The 18,769-nt window shown below is 36.0% G+C and overlaps 1 protein-coding gene across 9 annotated transcripts in view; it reads left to right on the top strand.

Moving 5' to 3' along the window:
- CCDC85A (coiled-coil domain containing 85A) overlaps nt 1-16,104 on the top strand; it is a 191,922-nt gene extending 175,818 nt beyond the window's left edge. The window contains exons 4-8 of one of the 9 annotated variants that reach the window (XM_058551186.1): nt 2,103-2,237; nt 5,420-5,539; nt 8,828-8,860; nt 9,421-9,519; nt 14,246-14,398. In XM_058551186.1, the coding sequence (XP_058407169.1) occupies nt 2,103-2,237; nt 5,420-5,539; nt 8,828-8,860; nt 9,421-9,519; nt 14,246-14,335 (477 nt within the window). In that variant the 3' untranslated portion in view covers nt 14,336-14,398. Of the gene's footprint in view, nt 1-2,102; nt 2,238-5,419; nt 5,540-8,827; nt 8,861-9,420; nt 9,520-14,245 lie in introns of all 9 variants that reach the window. The other 8 variants (XM_058551189.1, XM_058551187.1, XM_058551190.1 and 5 more) reach the window with 8 other exon arrangements.
- The last annotated feature ends 2,665 nt before the right edge of the window (nt 16,105-18,769 follow it).

Genomic DNA, 18,769 nt, shown 5'->3' with positions numbered 1-18,769 from the left:
CGAGGTACTGAGGCTTATTGTATTTTATGAAGCTATCTTCATAAAGTAGCGTGACTGACGATTGTAGAGCTAGCCAAGAGCTAAGCTTTCATTAGTATATAAATACCATTCAGATATAGTTTACTTGAAGGTCAAAAATGATAGCTGGTCCAGAACACATTTTTCCATGACTTGAATTAAAAAAAAAGGTTGTTGACATGAGTAGAAAGTCAATAATCCTGATTCTAAATGATTACCTTTTCCTTTAAAATGGTTATATTTATCAAGTAGTTTATTCTTCCACAACAATCTGGCCCATGTATATTGCCCCATCTAATGAGATTAATAATACTATACAATCTATAGTTAATATGTTTAAAAGAACATTTTACAAGATGTTTAAAGGCATAGCTATTATTTCATGTTCTACTTCCTGAAAATGGGAAAATATTGTGCATTCTCTACATTGTAGCTAAATGATTTAGCTACTCTTCCCAGCAGGCTTCTAAATGGTTATAGATGTTATCTTAGATTTCATGGGTGTGATGATAGCTTTGTTACAGTGGAGAGGCATTGGGATTTAACCTCAATACACATTAAGGAAGAATGAAAGTAGGAATTCCTATATTTTACTCGCTTGTTAAATCCAAAAAACATAAGATCTGAAAGACATGTAAATCATGGAGAGAACCAAATCTGGAAGATAGAACTCATTTGTAAAAAATTTACATTACTCATCAATGATCATCTCAGAAATAGAGCTATGCAGATTGGGGTGAGAGGTGAATTTTAAGCCATCAACCATATGATCAATTATTGGATATAATTTTTTTGATTATTAAAATAAATTAGACACTGACACATGAAATAATTACTAAAAGACCAATGTTCAAATCAGTGTTGCTATGATGAAATGATCATTATGGTCCAAGTGGAAATATATAATTTTCTCTGTTATGTGTGAGGAATATATGTGACTTATTTATTTGATAGGTAACTGGTACTGATTTCATAGATTCAGAAAATAGTTTTGTGAGTACCAACTGCCTGTCATCATTGCTCTTCTCTTTACTTCACTTAAGACCATGGTACATTTTCTTTATTGTTCAGCCTCTGGAAGTCAGAGAAGAGTGAAAATTAGACCAGTGCTGTTCACAGTAGAGCACATACTTTTAGGAAAATAGATCAGCAAGAACTAAACAATTTTCTCATTTTTAATCACCTAAAATTTACTTAAACATTTAGACACTGGAATTTTTGGACTGTTTAGTGAATTTATTATAAAATTTTTTTATTCCTTAGGACATAGCATTGTTAGGTAAAGGTCTTGGGGAAAGTTGACAGGGGAGGAAATTATGTTCAAATAAGTTCATTTTCCTTCGGATCATTTTAATAGAATTATACAGTTTGGTCATAGAAAAAACAAATTTAGGGAAAAAATTTTTTTGTATTTTCTTTTTATTTTAGTTATGTGATATCTCTAGTTCCAACCAGTACAGAAATTTGAAAATTAACCTATTAATAGAAATTTTGATAATTATGTATATAACCCATGTAAAATAGTTACTTTAATGCAATGGTGACCCCTTAGTTCATTATATACTCTTTAACGTGCAGAAATTTTGCTGAGAATTTGATGCAGTGTCGATTTTTCTGAGTATTATTCAATATATCTTCCCAACCTGTGTTTCTTAACAAAAGGGCACAGTTCTTCCAATTACATTTCAAATAATTTCTGTTAACTTCTGAAGTTATACAGTTTTAAATACTTGGAAGACTTATGGTAATTCTCTGTTTATCACAAGGAAAACCAACAAAATAAAGTTGTCTAAATAGCTTCAGTTTTTTCTGGAATTTTGGCTTTATCATCTATCCCTTTTTGATAGCTTGTGAATTAGTTAGACCTTTCTCAAAAACTTTTTAAGAAGTCAGTTTTAGCTCTAATATACAAAACTTCAGTTTGTTTTTATTTTAATTTTTTCCCCTAGTTTGAGGTGCATGTTATAGCTTGCCATTGTGGTCATTGTGGTTCATTTCATTAAGCTTCTTGTTCTATCTGCTTTCTTGAGACTTGGGAAACAGTATTTTTCTGAGTGATTGTACTATATTGTTCCAAATATAAGGCCACCCAGAATAGAAGGCAACCTCCAACTAGAAACAGCTCAAATATGGAGAAAGGCTGGGGGCCCAGAGCCCGGCGGGTCTTGCAGTGGTGGCAAGGGTGCCGAGGAATAGGACGATGCCTGCCCACTCTCCCGGTGAGTGAAGACGAGTCAGCCGCTGCGTTTGTCTTGTGCGTAACCAGATGGCTTCTGTTGGTAGAGGAAAAGTTATACTTGGGGGGTAGAGAACAAGTCTGTATGTACACATGAAAGAAAGTTGCTATGTGTCTAAATCTGGGGAGGGAAGATGGGAATAGAATCTCTCATCTCCTTAACAGTCGCCTTCAGTGTTTCTTTCCTGAACCTGGGGGGGTGAAAGTTGAGTAACCCCAAACACTGGAGAAGCAGAAAGGTACCCCGCACCTTTCATGGAAAGGAGTTTAAAAGATTAGTGGCCATGAAAATGGATTGTTAGACACCATCAGATGTCTCTAGACCAGCCCAGAAATATTTCTTGCCCTTTCAAATTATCCGCTGACCCAAGAGGTGGTGCGTGCACTGTGTGATCACATGTAGCTTGAAAACAAGCAACCCTGAAGCTGGAAATCACATTTCCAATTTTATTAAGATTTCTCTTTTTTAAAGTTCCCTGTCTCCTGAGCCAGCCAAGTTACACTTTAAATAAATGGGCTTAATCTTATTGAAATAAACTCCAAGGGACTGTTTAAAATCATTTGTTGTACTGGTATTTCACTCAGTAGCATATTTTTAAAAATACTTTAGTGAAAATAAATTAGTTAACTGAGAGTATATACTGATTGAACCTAGATAATTCTCTAAACATTGGTCTCATTCTACTAAGCACATAGAAATATAACCTTTTATTTTATAGTAACTAAATTAGATGTGATAGAATGAGGTGCTTGATTTTGATATAATCTAGAAAACTATTTAGCACCTGTTGGTGTGCAACTTTACCAGGCATTGGGTTACCTTTGCAGCTTCACAAAAACCACATAAAATATGAACCTTGATCTTTCTGATGATTACTAGTCTATGGCTTGCAACACAAATTTGAAGTAGAACTTTAATCTATGAATTATGTTTTTCCCCTACTGTGTAGTTCCTGTTGTAGCCTTTATTATTATTATCATTATTATTATTTTAAGGAAACTTCTTTAATAAAAGAGTGTTTTTTTCTGACTAGATAAGGGTAGACTAGGACTCTCCTTAATTTTAAACAATGCTAAATTGCCCAGAGGGTTAGGTGTAAGGAAGCTACTTACCATTGATTTTAGAAATTCTCTTAAACTAAAATGCCCTGAAAGATGGAGCCCCCATGCCCAAGCAAAAGCAGCCTGGCATTGCTATGCCTACCATTTTGCCACGTCTGGGAAGGGAACATTTGAAACAGAAGGGCTAGGCAGAAAAGGGTTTGAAAGGAATCACTGGAAGGAGGGTAGTGCAGAGAGGAAGGAAGATCGCCTGCCAAGTTAGATTACCCGTCAGAGGGAAAACGGCTCTACAACGGTGAGTCCAAATGAGAGGTTTGAAGTGAACTCTGCGTAACCTCGGAAGCCTTTTCAAAAGAGTTCAAAAGGGTGGTGCCAGTAGGGAAAGAGAATAGTAGAGGACCAGAGCTATTCAGGGAAGAAGAGCTTCCTTTATAACTCCTTCATTTTGGAAACACTTGATCTCTACAGAGGAAGAGGAAATCCAAAATTTGGTGCTGGGGTTGGAGGATGGTGTGCCATTAACCATGTTTAAACTTCAAATCGTTTTTTTGTTATTTGTATCGGGTGTTATGATGTCTGATTTGATCTGAATTACAAGTACAGGAAAACAAATCTTATAAATATTTTTTTCCCAGAGAGAATGGGGCTATTATAATTGGCTGTCCTCTATCATCACTTGCTATTAATTTAATCATTAGTAGCAGTGGAGGACAGAAACTCGAGAGGTCACGTAAATGTCATATTCCATGGCTTCCTCCCCCTGTTGGCTAGTGAAGGTAGGGGCAGAACCTGATTTGATTGCATAACTCTTTGAGCAAGAAGAAGAACGTGGCCTCAGTTGGCTTGTGAGGTGGCAAGGATAGCCTTCAAGGACATAGGAAGAAGTGGCAGCAACAAGGGAAGAGAGAAGATATTCCAAATTGCATAAATAATAATCTTTGTAAAAATCAATGGGAATTTTCAATTTCTCTACAAATAGTATGGTTTGCATAAAACTCATCCCTATAACTGTTGCTGTGCTCAGCTTCTCCCTCCTATCCCTGAAATGCACAGCATAGAAACTCTCCTGTAGATGCTGGATAATACATGTCCCAAACCACAGTTGTTTCTTCTCTTTGTGAATCCACACATGATGCACCTTCACTGGCTCCTTCTCAGGGGATTAGACTCATAGTATCAAGTGAAATGGAGCAGTTATTAATCTATTAGGCATGAAAAAAAGTAGTAGATTTTTTTGATGGACAGAAATTAAAATCTCTCAGACTCTCTGAGTGTAGTGATCTCCATAAAAACAGTTTTGGAAAATCCTTATTAGACTGCTTTTTCGAGGAAAGTAGGTAACTACTGCTCTTTTTTTTCTTGGTCCATTAGTCTTTCCCCAAGAAACCCCTAGAAAAAGTGCAGTTTTTGCTTTTTCCCAGTTCCTATGTGAGTGACTGACTCGAACAGGTCAAATTAATCATGCCCCGGTTCTGATTTCTCAGCAGTTAAGTTGAAGAGTCATTAAACTACAAATATGTAATGTGTTATCTATTTTGTTCTTCATTTTTTAAAAGACCAGAAAATAAGAAAATTCTTTCTTAAAGAAAATGTTGAATTTTGTTAAATCTCTTTGGAAAATGCTCCACCATAGGTCTTTGCCTCAAAGAAGGTTTTTATGTGAGAGACAGTTTCTCCAATGCACAAATGTGATGTGTCTGCATTTTCTGAGACATATGGAATATGGCATTTGTCTTGCTGAGTGAGCATGTTTAACTCAGCTGTGGAGTAACTCACAAATTCCCTACTGTTGAGTATCTTTAAGTTGTTTCAAAAATCAGTCTTGAAATGCTCTTAATGGGCATTCCTTAGGGGGAACTGCTCTCTGTGGTAAATCAGAAATGACATCTGGACATGCTTAGAGATGGCTCTTGGTTAAGTTTTCTTGCTGGTCAAGCGGCAAGTGTATTCCAATTAACAGGTTGATAGCATCTTAGGACAGGCTAGAGAAAAATTAACACAGTGGCTTATTCTCATTTGGCAGTGAAATTGAATTTTGAATGACATCTATGCAGTTATAAACGACTTTTGTTTTAATAACAAAGTTGTTGATTTTCTACTAAGGGTTCTTTTAGGTTGTCATCAGGGGCTGATGGGAATAACAGTTCACCCAACTCTCCAGCTAGCCTCAGTGGACATACCACACCTTCTCAGCAGCCTGAACCTGTGGTACATTCTCTTAAGGTAACCAACTGTCTACAACCGTTTATCCAGAACTTCAGTTGTGTTGTGGCTTGTTTGCTGTAGTCTGGTAGTCCTCACAGTCTTGTTTTAACCATAGATACTTTATTTTTTGACCCCTTATGGTGTAACTTTTTTTATCTTAATTGTTGAAGTATGATTTTAATTTTTTTAAACTAACAATGGGTTTGAGTACTTATGATTGAATCTCTAGTTTTAACATTTTGGTTTGAGTAATGTGATTCATATCTATCTGCATCGAAGTTGAAGTCTGATGTGCATGTATATCCATGTGTGTAAAATATTGTTATAGGTATTTTATGTGCAATGTTTGTAGCATGGATATCTTCAAATATAGGGAGGTAATAGTTGGCCAAAATAAGGAAAGATACCATATTTTTCTTTTTTTATGCGATTGAAGGTACATTGTGCAACTTACTAAAAGAAACTATTGAAATAAACGAAAACCTCCTCTATCCTCCACTAAATAGAAATTCAAACTCTAGTTAATGCTCCTTTATAGAGTATTAGAAAATAGATACATGGTCTTATTCATAAAGTTATTTTATTTTTGGCTTTCACTTCAGATTCTGCAATGACTTCAAAAATGATTTGGCTGAAATTTATCATTTATTTTTGTTTATGAATAATGAGCTTTCCAATAAGTAATAAGTAAGCACCAAAAGTAAAATTAATAATAAATAAATAAGCAATATAAATATTTTCCTATCTAAGAGAAGAAATTGATGCAGGCAAAAAAATCATCTTAAAAATTAAGACAGTCATGGGGCCAGCCCCATGGCGTAGTGGTTAAGTGTGCGCGCTCTGCTGCTGGAGGCGCAGGTTTGGATCCCGGGCGCGCACCGATGCACCACTTGTCAGGCCATGCTGTGGCGGCGTCCCACATAAAGTGGAGGAAGATCGGCACGGATGTTAGCTCAGGGCCAGTCTTCCTCAGCAAAAAGAGGAGGATTGGCATGGATGTTAGCTAAGTGCTGATCTTCCTCACAAAAATAAAAATAATTAAGACAGTTCTTTGAAGTTTTATCAATTCCAAAGTATGAAACACTGTCCTTTAAATTATCTATAATTCCTAACACATAGCCTTGATCAAACCTTTCTGAGCCAAAAAGTGGGTCAAGTGCTTCAAGCCTGGACTTGCCACATGAGTTTCACAACTATTCTAAAATTGTTTTGCTTCAGAATGATTTATCAACAGCCTGAAGATTCACTGTTGTGGAGTGGGCCACACTTTCCTTGGCATGTAGAAAGCAATTAAGTAGATGAGAACTTCAAAATATTTATTTGATTTGGGGATGATTTGATTTTAATGGAAGATTTAGCTCCCTCATTATATTTTGCTGTAATTTAGGTGAAATGAGTTTGCTTCTCCCAAGCATATGCTGATTGCTGAGAGAAGGTAGCAGAACCATATGCTGGTGGCCAGTCGCAGTGCACTTGGCATTTCCTGTGTTGGTTGAGATAACACACAAAATGAGCAATGGAGATGAATTTGTGGGAAAGCACACCAGAATGAGGGGTACTGCCCTGCCTCTGGTGGTTCCTGAATGATGAACAGCTTGCTCTCTGCAACAGCATTTGGATGCTGTTTAGCATGAGCAGCTGTTACCTTAGCATAAACCAGGCGCTAGCTATCTGAAAAGCATTTTAGAAATGAAAAATGGACCAGACACTTCAATCCTATAGTATTAGTGTCTGCACATACTCCAAAAGCACCACATTACCCTACTTTTCAAATTGAAAGTCGTTTCAGCCTATTGCTTATTAAATGGCAAGTGCAGTTTCAATCAGCGTAGTGGGTCGCATTGCACTCTTTCCCAAATTTCTCAATGCAGCTGTGTTAGTATGGCCTAAAAGGAAAGGGAGGGCAAGGAAGAGCTCTTCATTTTTCTCTGAGTTCATTTTCTAATTTTTGTATAAAATTTTATCTCAAGAGAGGAAGATATTATGTTATAATCAGACCGTGTAAGTGTCCTCGCTTGGCAGGATAGATAATACTGAGCAACTGAAGCATCTTTATTGGGTAACTGGAGGCTCTTGAATATAGAATGTATTTGCTCCCATGAATTAACTGTGTCATGAAACAGAAATATATACAAACATAGCCTATGGGAAATGCATGTTAAGAATGTGACAATGTAAAAAAACAGATGTAGCCACTCAACACATTTTGTTTTTAAAAGTCACTAACCTAGAGCTGAGTTATAGCCTAAGATTTTTCTGTTCTGGAAGGAATAGTTAGAACAATGGCTCAGTTTCTCATCTTCTGATAGATTTCAAAAGAAAGATCTCTAGGCTTTCATAAACTCTATGGTCATGGTTGTGGGGGGGAAGTGTTGTAAATCAGTGTGAGAAATTAGCCCACTTGTAATAACAGCACATCTTTCTTGCTTTAAAATTCATAACTATTAATTGGGGCTTCACTTCATTTAGTAGAAATTAACTGATTTGAAGTACTCTTCTATGAAGTGCATTATAAATTGAATTTGTAGGCAAATGAGCTTGTTCCAGGAGTTCTTTAAGTATTCACTGAGCATAGTCAATGCTTTCTTCTAAGTATATAAAGATTGTGAACTGACTCTAATCTGAATTGAGTACCAGGGTGAGGCTTTCATTTACTACTGTCATATCCTACTTGAAAGAAGTGGTAGCTTACATAGTAATAATGGCTAGAAGTTTCAACAAGAGAGTAGTTTGTGATTTAGATTATTTGTTACAGAATTGAGCTCTAGTAAAGATCAGTGTAGTCTCAGTATCTATGAACTTGACATGAAGTTCCCATTGCATGCTTAAGTCATTTATTTTGGCTCAAATTCTCAGGTGATGCCTTTAGGTGTAGCCATCAGCATTGACCATGACCACAACAAAACCAAGGAGTTTAGCAGTGTCACCATTCAGTGTGGACTCTATAGGAACTTTTAGGAAAAGCATTAGTTATTTTGTGCTACATTAATGCTTTGGTTTATAAGCTGATATAGAGAAAAATAACAAACAACACTCAAAGCCAAAGTTTTGTCCCTTTTTGTACCATAGAAAGTACTGACATGAAAACTTTACAGACATTTTTAAAGGAATATTATTTTCAATCCATTTTAGGGATAATTTAGAGAAGTAGAATCATAAACCTCTAAAATTGTTTAAAAGCATCTCATCCCCAGACACTTTGCTCTAATGAAAAATATTTAAAGTGTTGCTCAAATATTTTCATTATAAGGAGCCACTGTTTCTCTTTGCTGCTATCCAAGAGCTGTCTCTATAGTCTTTTCCTAGGCACCAGGAACATGTCCTGGCAAGAGCTGTGAGGTCAGTAGTGTTAATGTTAACAAGAGTTCTTATGAACATATTCCTGGGTTCTGACCAGTTTCACCTGTCCCTATCATCTTTTTTAGTCATCTTTTCTCTAGGCCATGTCTACATATCATTTGGACTATTTGGCATACAATTAATTATGTTGCTCTTCTTTAAGGAACAATAAAGAGGAACAATAAAGAGCTCCATTCTTGCTCTCTAGAATGGAGCAAGAATTATTGACTGTCTCCAAGTGGTTGACACAGTCAGGTTATCTTAATGACCAAATTAACTTAAGTGCATCTAATTATTTTAGACATTAATAGATACAATTGACTATTAGCGATGCAATAGATTGCTTTCAATGGCCATTTGAAAATCAAGCAGAATTGATTCCAGATAGGTTTCGGAACAATCAACTATTTTAAAAGGTTTTGCCATATGCTAATCCACTCTGATATGCAGACATGGAGAAAATGAAAGGTTTTACAAAGTAGAGCTCCTTGATGGTTTTATTCATAACTAACAAGTTTTTTTTCCGTGTGAAATTTGCTTTTCTTTTTCAACAAATCCAGGTCTTGGATGTTCAGGAAACTATAGATCGTCAACAGGGTAAAGAGTATGAACATGACCTTAGTGAGACAGAAAAAGCTATAGTCAGAGAAATGTGCAATGTAAGTTTAATGTGCTTTATTGTGTATTCTGTGTTGAAAGCTTCATCATAGCTTAGTTACTGCTTCATGAATACCTACTTTTTAAAATGCTGGCCAGATGCTTTTATATTTTTATATAAAAATAAAACCAACTCCCTTTGTTTTTCTAATACATCTTTATATACTAATATATCTTTAGTATATTTTATTACAGTTTTATTAATATAATAATCATGTTATAAAATATTCAGGTAAGCAATAATCAGCCAATTCCGTATTTCAGAATGAATTATGAAAGTTCTAAATGATCAATTTATTGTCTAAAATGTTGTGTTACTAGTTTTGATAAGATAAATGGGTTTTTGCTTCATACTTCTAAGTTCCTTAAAGATCAATGTTTAAGAACCTAGATAAACAAAAAAAGCACAGCCTTTTTTGGATTTCTTTGTAGCTGTACTTGGGAAAAAAATCACCATCTTAATAGGTAATATTTGCTTAGTTGTTCTTGCATATGTTATATGTGCTGCATGTCATGCAAAGTAGTTACTTTTCAGTGTTTGACACAAGCTCAGATAATAGAAAGAGGAGATAGATGTGAACTTGAGATAGACACATAGAAATCTATCTGTGAAGTCAGAGAGGAACAAAGTAAAAAAATTGACATGCTATTTTCATGATGCATGTTTTATGTAATCATTAATGTGGTTTAGATTTTATTATTAAGCTCTAACTAAATGTTAAGTTTTTGAGCAATATGCATGGATATATCATTTAATCAAGAATATAATTAGTGAAGCTTGCTAAAAAGCTAAATAGGGCCAGCCCCGTGGCTTAGCGGTTAAGTGCGCGCGCTCCGCTACTGGCGGCCCGGCTTCGGATCCCAGGCGCGCACCGACGCACCGCTTCTCTGGCCATGCTGAGGCCTCGTCCCACATACAGCAACTAGAAGGATGTGCAGCTATGTCATACAACTCTCTACTGAGGCTTTGGGGGGAAAAAAAAAAGCTAAATAGAACATTGTAGAGGAAGGCATTTGTTAAAAACAAAAATTCATGGTAGATTATATTAAGCACTGATTTTAATTGGCTTTTTATTGTACTTTTATCTTCATATTCTTTGCCCGTTAGGATATCAGAACTGTAGAAATACCTTTAAGCTTTAGGTTATTAGGAGCCGATATTCTCACTTATTTACCTCCTTGAGGTTCTTGGAATCCAGGAAATGTAAAATAATGGATCCCATGGGCATTTTCTATGTACTGGGGCAAGGGTTTTAGTCTCCTGCTTGCTTATATTGTAGCTGTTTTTCTTTTGCAACCTTTCCAAGTTGTTTTTCTTTCCTGCATATCTGTTTTTGTCTGTTTTCAAAAGGTCCTTAATTCTAGATGTCATAATTTCCTAAATGCATCACTGTTCACCTTCTTTAGCTTTTCAGCCTGTCCTTACCCTCAGATAAATTTAAAAATTTGAGCCACACACCTAGGAATGCCTGTTGTTTCTCATCTGTTGAGAATAGAATGAGAAGTCAAGTTCAGACATTAGGGATTGTAGAACTAGACGGGATCATAGTGGCCGTCCCCCACTAGTTTTCCAAAGAGTAGTATGTGGAGCTCCTTTGTAATTCAGATGTCTGGGTTTCACTCTAGACCCTGGGAGATTTGGATAGGAACCCCTGGATAAGAACCCACACTCACATTGTGTGTTGGAGGAAACTAAGATCCCGAAATTAAGTTACTTGCTCAGATTGTTCTCTAATGAACAGTGAAGTCAGGAGTATACCCAGATCTCCTTTGAGGACTAGCTCTTTCCACTTTCCCAAGTGTGGTAAATCTGGAGACTTCCTTTTCTTTCCTCAAGAATGAAAAGCAGTGCATCTTACAGAGGTGACCGTCTCCATTGTGCTTTAATGCCAGAATCTCCATCAAGAAATGCCAGCTTGTTTCTTTTCTTTCTTTTTTTCTTTTTTTAGATGAAAGATTTCTGGACATTAGAAAATTTATTTCTGAGTCACAGAAGAGACCCACTAATGGATTAGATCTTGATTCGTTTTGCATTGATCTTTTTGTTTGCCTGTATTTCCAACAATGCCTCAAAAGGTTGCATGCAGTGGTATGGTTGTTGTTTTCCCCTATATTTTCAGAAAGGCAAAAGCTTGCCCTCCTTGTTTACTGTTAAAAGTTCTCTAGGGCACCTTTTCTAACTGTCCACTTTTGTCTTTAATACCCAAAATTGGAGGAAAAAAATGCAAGACAGCCCAGATCTGATTATTTGCGCTCATAGTTGAAAACTATTTAAAAGCCAAGGAAAAATCTGTTGATTTAAAATAATATTTTTATCACCATTGTAAATTATATGAACATTAAAAACACATAGCAAATACTGGAGAATAAAGAAAAATACAGATTGTGAGATAGTTTCGTAGGTAAGTAATTTCTTAGAAACTAAGATTATGAAACCTATTAGAAGAACTATGTGCCTTTATAAAAATGTCACAGGGTGGCTGGCTTGGTGGCATAGTCGTTAAGTTCACGAGTTTTGTTTCCACAGCCCAGGGCTCACAGGTTCAGATCCCGGGCGCAGACCTATGCACCACTTATCAAGCCATGCTGTGGCAGGCATCCCACAAATGAAGTAGAAGAAGATGGGCACAGATATTAGCCCAGGGCCAATCTTCCTCAGCAAAAAGAGGAGGGTTGGCAGTGGATGTTAGCTCAGGGCTAATCCTCCTCACCAAAAAAAAAAATAAATAAATAAAAATAAAAATGTCACAGAGGTGTAAAGCTTTCTCATAATGTGAGATCACTATAAATACCCAGGTAGAACTTAAGATAATAGAAGTTTTGCCTCAGTTTCTGATATTCCTCACAGAGATGAGTTGTTGATATCTATACAGTGAACACTGTTATTCACAGCACCATCTTGTTGATTACTGAGCATGAAATGCTTTTATTCTCTTCCCAAACTGTGCCACAGAAACAAATATACTGCCCTCTAAGAAATAGTAAATTTATCTTTTTGTAGTAATGGTTTCATTTTAGGATTGTCTGTTTGGCTCTTGTAAATTCCCTGAGAACAGTTGAAACACTTCACTGGTCATTTTAGCCACAATCTCAGACACCCATCTGTTTTGCTCTTTTAGTTATTAACCAATCACTACTCTGTGTCCACATAGTATCATCAGCTTGTTTCAGAGTTCTGCCTTTTCTGAGTTTCCTTTCACCACATAGCGATTTCAGGGTTAAGGCCTATTGCACTCTACATTTGACTACTTGAAGAGGAGTCACACTTTTGAGTTGTAACCCTCTAATGCTTTGTGTCTGTGATCCTTTGAGGTCTTTGTGAGTCTATCCTCTGCTTCTAAACCAGGCATTCAGAGCATTCTGGGTACATGTAATTGTATATGCCATTTAAGGGCTAGAAAGGGAAAGTCCATAGCATCCCTTGGCTTCCTGATTCAGTGTTTGTGCCTCTTCACAGTCAATTATTAAGAAATGAGACTTTCTTAACTCCCTTGTGTACAGCTTGAGCCATCCATTGCTATCTCATTACTTTCCAAATATTTCAGGACCATAACTACAACTCCCTTCAAATATGACAGGACATTTCTACCACATAGTAGTGTCTGCTAACCCGTAGAGACTAATAGTTCCATTGGCTTAGAAATGAAGGTAGACAGAACCCTATATTCTTATGTATTACTACGAATAATATTGGGTTGCCCTGGAGTATCTGCTCTATTTAAAAGAAAAACAAAACCAAAAGAAAAACACAGTCTATGAATAATTAAAGAACCAACTGGTTTTGTGTTCATGTTAGAGCAATGTAAATTTTTGTGGAATTTATCAATCTGAACATAATCCTTATAGTGAAACACTCTAGGAGGGTTATGACTATTTTTCTGTGTGTGTGTTGTGTTTTCCATTTAATATTAGTATACTGGTATATCATTGGTGAATTCTGTGGTTTTACTTTACACTTACATTAGTCTTGGCCTTGCCTTTTGCTATTGTTCCTCTAAAATGGTCTGATTTTTAACATATTGTAATTGTATCTATTTCAGTGATTCTTGAATTTATTCTTCTCTTTTCCCTGCATTTACATGCTTTCTGTTTTGGTAATCTTAGAGATCATACAGTTGGGTAGCTAAGACTTATGACAATTGAGGCCCCCACTCTGTAGGAAAAACCAGGGAAATTTACTAATGGCCCTTAAATAGCTCAAGAACAAAAGCTCCTTCATTTTTCTTAGTGGATTAAACATTTTGATATCCCCTGTTACAGATGTATAATGTAGGAACCAGGATGATTTTGCTCATGTATTCTTAATTCTGTCTATACATTAGAATCACATTAGGAGCTTTAAAAAAACACAGATGACCACACCTCACCTCCACCAATGCAATCAATGTCTGAGGGTGGGAGTTAGCATTTAAGATGAGTTTTCCAAGTGCATAGTGCGCAGCCAGAGTTAAGGACCACTCGTGTAACTACAGTAAGTTGGCACATCATTCTTTAATTTTGATGCTGGTTGCTAACAAAGGGTAGTAGTCCCATCTACTGAGCAGTTCTTGTGATTTAGAAACTTGCATTGCATTTTGTTTTGTTTGTGTTTGAGCTTATTCATGTGGATATTTTGTCTCTTGTCTTCTCATTCCTCTTTGCACCTCTCATACAACCCCGTTAAAAAAACCACAGATCTCTTTGGGGAAGAGGACAATAAAGATGCTTATTCTTTTTTTCTCTTTTAAGGTTGTATGGAGGAAACTTGGAGATGCTGCAGGTTCCTGTCCTGGAATTAGGCAACATTTGTCTGGAAACCAGTACAAAGGACCAATGTGAGAATCACTCTCTTTCAAACATGAGATCAGCACTGCCAGAGAGAGAAAAAATAGTGGATTTCCACAAACCTGGACTCATGGAATAACATGGAGTGATTGTACATTGCACATATTTTCCCTCTAAAACCTTTAGTATAACTAAAGCCGTATTTTATGTCTCTTACTTCGATGTGCACAACAGTCAATCTCAAGGTAGCTTTGAAAATCACCATTTTGGTACTAATATTTTCAGTAGAACTAAAACGTTTTGACTCCTCAGATCTAAGGTTGTAATCGGGAAACCTGCATGATTGGACAAGTCTAGTAGAGCCTCAGTGGTTTTGATAGAGTTGACTCATTGCATATAATGTTGGGAGTTTTCTACCATGTTGTGTTAAAGATAAGAAGAGGTGTTTTCCAGCTGCCCAAGTTTGAGAGTTGGGCACCTATTTCTTATATTTTAGTCAATAAAATACTAGTTCTGGATACATAATTAATTTGGATGCAAGAGAAGATTAGGTTTCTGGGATTTTGTTTTGTTTTGACTTTTCAGGTGCTAAAAATACCACATAAATTCTCCTTACCAGCTAGAGGGTAGCAAGACTTTGTAGAATGCTTATCAGAGAGTACCATTTATTTCGATTGATGAAAATATATCTTTTCTTTTAATCTTGATGAATTGTTCACGAAAACACATCTTGGGGACATATCAACCTCCATATTCATTCAGCGTTATCATTGATGTTAATATTAACAATTTCACTTAAAGAACAAGCAAACATAATTTTTCTAAGTGTTTCCAGCTGTGAGATGTCAATTTCTACAATTTAGTTTCTAGACATGCTGTTATATTTAATAAACTTTATGTAAACTTTAAAATATTGCACTGCATTTATGAAAAAAGCTTTCTTTGCCTACAACAGCTATCTAATGTTTTATGAAACTGACGCATGTCCTTCATTATTGAGGCTAAAGCTCTTGTTCAGATTGCTTGAGGTTTGAAAAAGAGGTGTGCTAGCTTTGCTTAGTTTCTTCCTTATTTTTGGTATCTATAATAAAATATTAGACTGTGTGTATTGGAAATGCTATGATAGGTATTTTGTGTTTATCCAAATGCAATGATAGTTTCCTGTATGAATGTGCAAGAGGCCCGTGACAGAATGCTAAGTTTTTACTGTAGTTTAAGATTATAAAAGTAGGAATGCAACAATTCCCAGTTTTCAGATTTCTTCTAAATTACTCAGATTTGATTCATAGCAGATATTCTCTGTTGTTGTTATTGTCGTTTTTAAATGGGCTCATTACACAGTGTATTAATTGTCACTGGTGAAGGAATGTGAAGGAATTTTGTTATACTTTTTAAAATGTTACTGTGATGAAAAACCAGCCCTCTGTTTTCAGAAAATATTTATGAATTAATTTAGTATAGAATTATCTCTCTAATTATTGTAATTGGGTTACCATTTAAGTCTATCTTTCTTTTAAAATGTTATATATTTTTAAAATATTATTACTCTGTAAAAGAAAATTGCTTGCTATATTTACACTTTCTCTCATAGAAAAGCTTTTATCCTTAAATTATTGTATTCCTACACTATAAAGACATTTAAAACAAGTTTTTGTGCCTGCAGTGCAGCCTGCAGAAGCTAATACAAGGAACACTGGTCTTTTGACAAAATACTTGTGTAAATTTTGATACTGTATTAAAACTATTTTTTTAAAGTTCTGCATAAAATTGAGTATCAAGTATATGTGTTCATCTTAGCAATGGTAATAAATTATTTAATCTCACAGTGTTTTTTCTTCTTCAAAATGTTTTTCCTAAATTAAGTAGATTTCTAATAGTCACTAAGTATCATAATACTCCTACATGATGATGGTAATGATATTAATACAGATGATTCATTATCTTAAATATAATACAAAGGCATGTTTTTAAATATGCTCGTAATGAGAGACTTGATATTCAGAGATTGTTCAATTCACACCATTCTCTATTGCAATGTAGTTAAAAATTAAGAATGATATTTAAGAATATTTTAAAATTAGCTTGTGTTGTAAAATCTTTCACTTGTTCTTTTAATTCATATAGATGAAAATTACAATTAATTCAATTATTATTATTATTTTTTTTTTTGAGGAAGATCAGCCCTGACCTAACATCCATGCCAATCCTCCTCTTTTTGCTGAGGAAGACAGGCCCTAAGGTACCATCTATTGCCAATCCTCCTCCTTTTTTTTTTTTTCCTCCCCCCCAAAGCCCCAGTAGATAGTTGTATGTCATAGTTGCATGTCCTTCTAGTTGCTGTATGTGGGACGCCGCCCCAGCATGGCCGGATAAGCAGTGCGTTGGTGCCTGGGATCCAAACTCGGGCCACCAGTAGCGGAGCGTGCACACTTAACTGCTAAGCCACGGGGCCGGCCCCTCAATTATTATTTTATTTTATTATTATTAAACATGAGTCATCAGAAGGAAATATACTGGAAGGGAAATACTAAAGAAATTGAAAACTTGGCCTCTGTATTTAAGAAGCTTATACATTATTGGGGGAAGATATAATATACACATATGACCAAGACATTAATAGGAAAATACTCATACACACATGCTCAGAGAGCACACATATTTCTTGGAAATCACTAATAAGACTGTGGAATAAGGCCTCCTACACTTAGCATTAGCCTCAACTTTAAATGACGTAGTAGATGGATAGCCCAGGGCCTTGCTATTGCCCAATATATTTATCAGTAAGAACGAGTGGCACCATTCTCTTCTGTGACCAGTTTATTAGTTTATGGACTCACTTTCCCTGGAACAAAAGTTAATTTACATATTTTAGCAGATTATTTTTACCAGCCTTTGAAGCTGGTAGATTAACAATCCGAGCCTAAGCTTTTTAATTGAATGCCTTTTAAGTTTCTAGCACATGCTCAAGGCACCATAGAAAATTCAGATCATCTTATGTGACATCTAGTAAAGTGTTGACAGTCTAATTGGGATGATTGTTCTTTTGAACTGTTAATGAATGCCTGCCACTACCATGTGAGTAAACACAGCTTTGGTTCCTGACTCACGATGCTGACTGCTTTCAAGAAATACATGGAATAGTATTATCTTGGATACCAACAGGAGCTTTATCCTTGAGATCTAGATAAGTTTGCGTCAAACATCCGTGTTCGTGATCTAAGTACATGATGACTCTAATAACTTCTACTAATTTCCAGAGTTTTCACTCTGTGGTAAATTTCGTGTTGTCTCATCCCTCCTCCACCTCAAGGGCAAACTGATTCTCCATTAAAAATCTTATCCATTCCTGGAAGGAATCTGCCTACCTCAAGCTGGCTTATCAAGGTAGATTCCCAACAAGTTCAAGGCACATCTATGAGGAATTCATATATTGACTTCTGAAAGATAAAAATTGCTCATCATCTCTTTATGCAATTAAAGGACAATATATTAGGTTGAACCATATGGAATTGCCAATATTTGACTATCTTTGGATCATATGGTTCAACTTCATATGACAAACAGATTTTTTCAGTGAGAATTAGAGGGTAAATAATAGAAGTGAGAGAAGACAGTGCCATCACGTTGGGCTGGAGCCAGTGTAAAGTATGCTTTACTAAGTGCAGCATTGAATAAAGGCCATTTCACTTAGACTTTGGGCTAACAAGGTTAGCATTTGACTCTATAATTAGCTCTGTGAGTTTGAACAACTTAACCTCACTGAACCTCAGTTTCCTAACATGCCAGATAGAGATAACATCTATCTCACTGAGTTGTTGTAAGGTTCTTTATTGCCACCCTCGTTCCAAAGTTCAATGGTCTTGACAGTCCACAAGGAATAATGGCAAGTCTTCGAAGACATAGGAGCCTAGGCCCGTTGGCTGTGGCAATTTATACCATTAAGCTGTGAAGGGGAACCACATCAACACTGAAGGGTCTATCTACTACTACCTAAAGAGAGTCTAGCTGCACAGTTACATACTTGCAAGCTCTGTTCTTTATACATCATCCAGCCCACCAACAGGCCTTGTCATGGCCAATCACAGATGGTGATTGTGGGAATGCAGCAAAAAGGGACACTGGTCTGATTCTCACATAGGAGCAGTGTGTTTGAAAAACAAAATGTCTACAGCTATTTCTGTGTTTTTCACGTCACTGTGAAAACGTGAGAATAAAGACTTTCATTTCAGAATGGCAAAATGACTACCTGCTGCAGCTTTGTCCTCTTGCCTAAACTTTAAAATTGATTGAAAAGATATTTTAATAAATTCATAATCCTACTAGAACATAAGAAATAATATACTCTATGGACCAGCAATTATGGTGAATTCTTAAAAGAATGGAGACAGACAGTATCTGGTTGCAACATGGGTCCATAATTCAAAGTAAGTGATGGAGGGTATTGTTGAAAAAGGAGGAATGGCTGCAAGGGTGCTCCAAACAAGGCAG

The sequence above is a fragment of the Diceros bicornis genome, chromosome 12, assembly GCF_020826845.1.
Source record: "Diceros bicornis minor isolate mBicDic1 chromosome 12, mDicBic1.mat.cur, whole genome shotgun sequence".
NCBI lineage: Eukaryota > Metazoa > Chordata > Mammalia > Perissodactyla > Rhinocerotidae > Diceros > Diceros bicornis.
The sequence above is the reverse complement of the archived record's forward strand: the minus strand, read 5'-3'. Positions and strand labels throughout refer to the sequence as shown.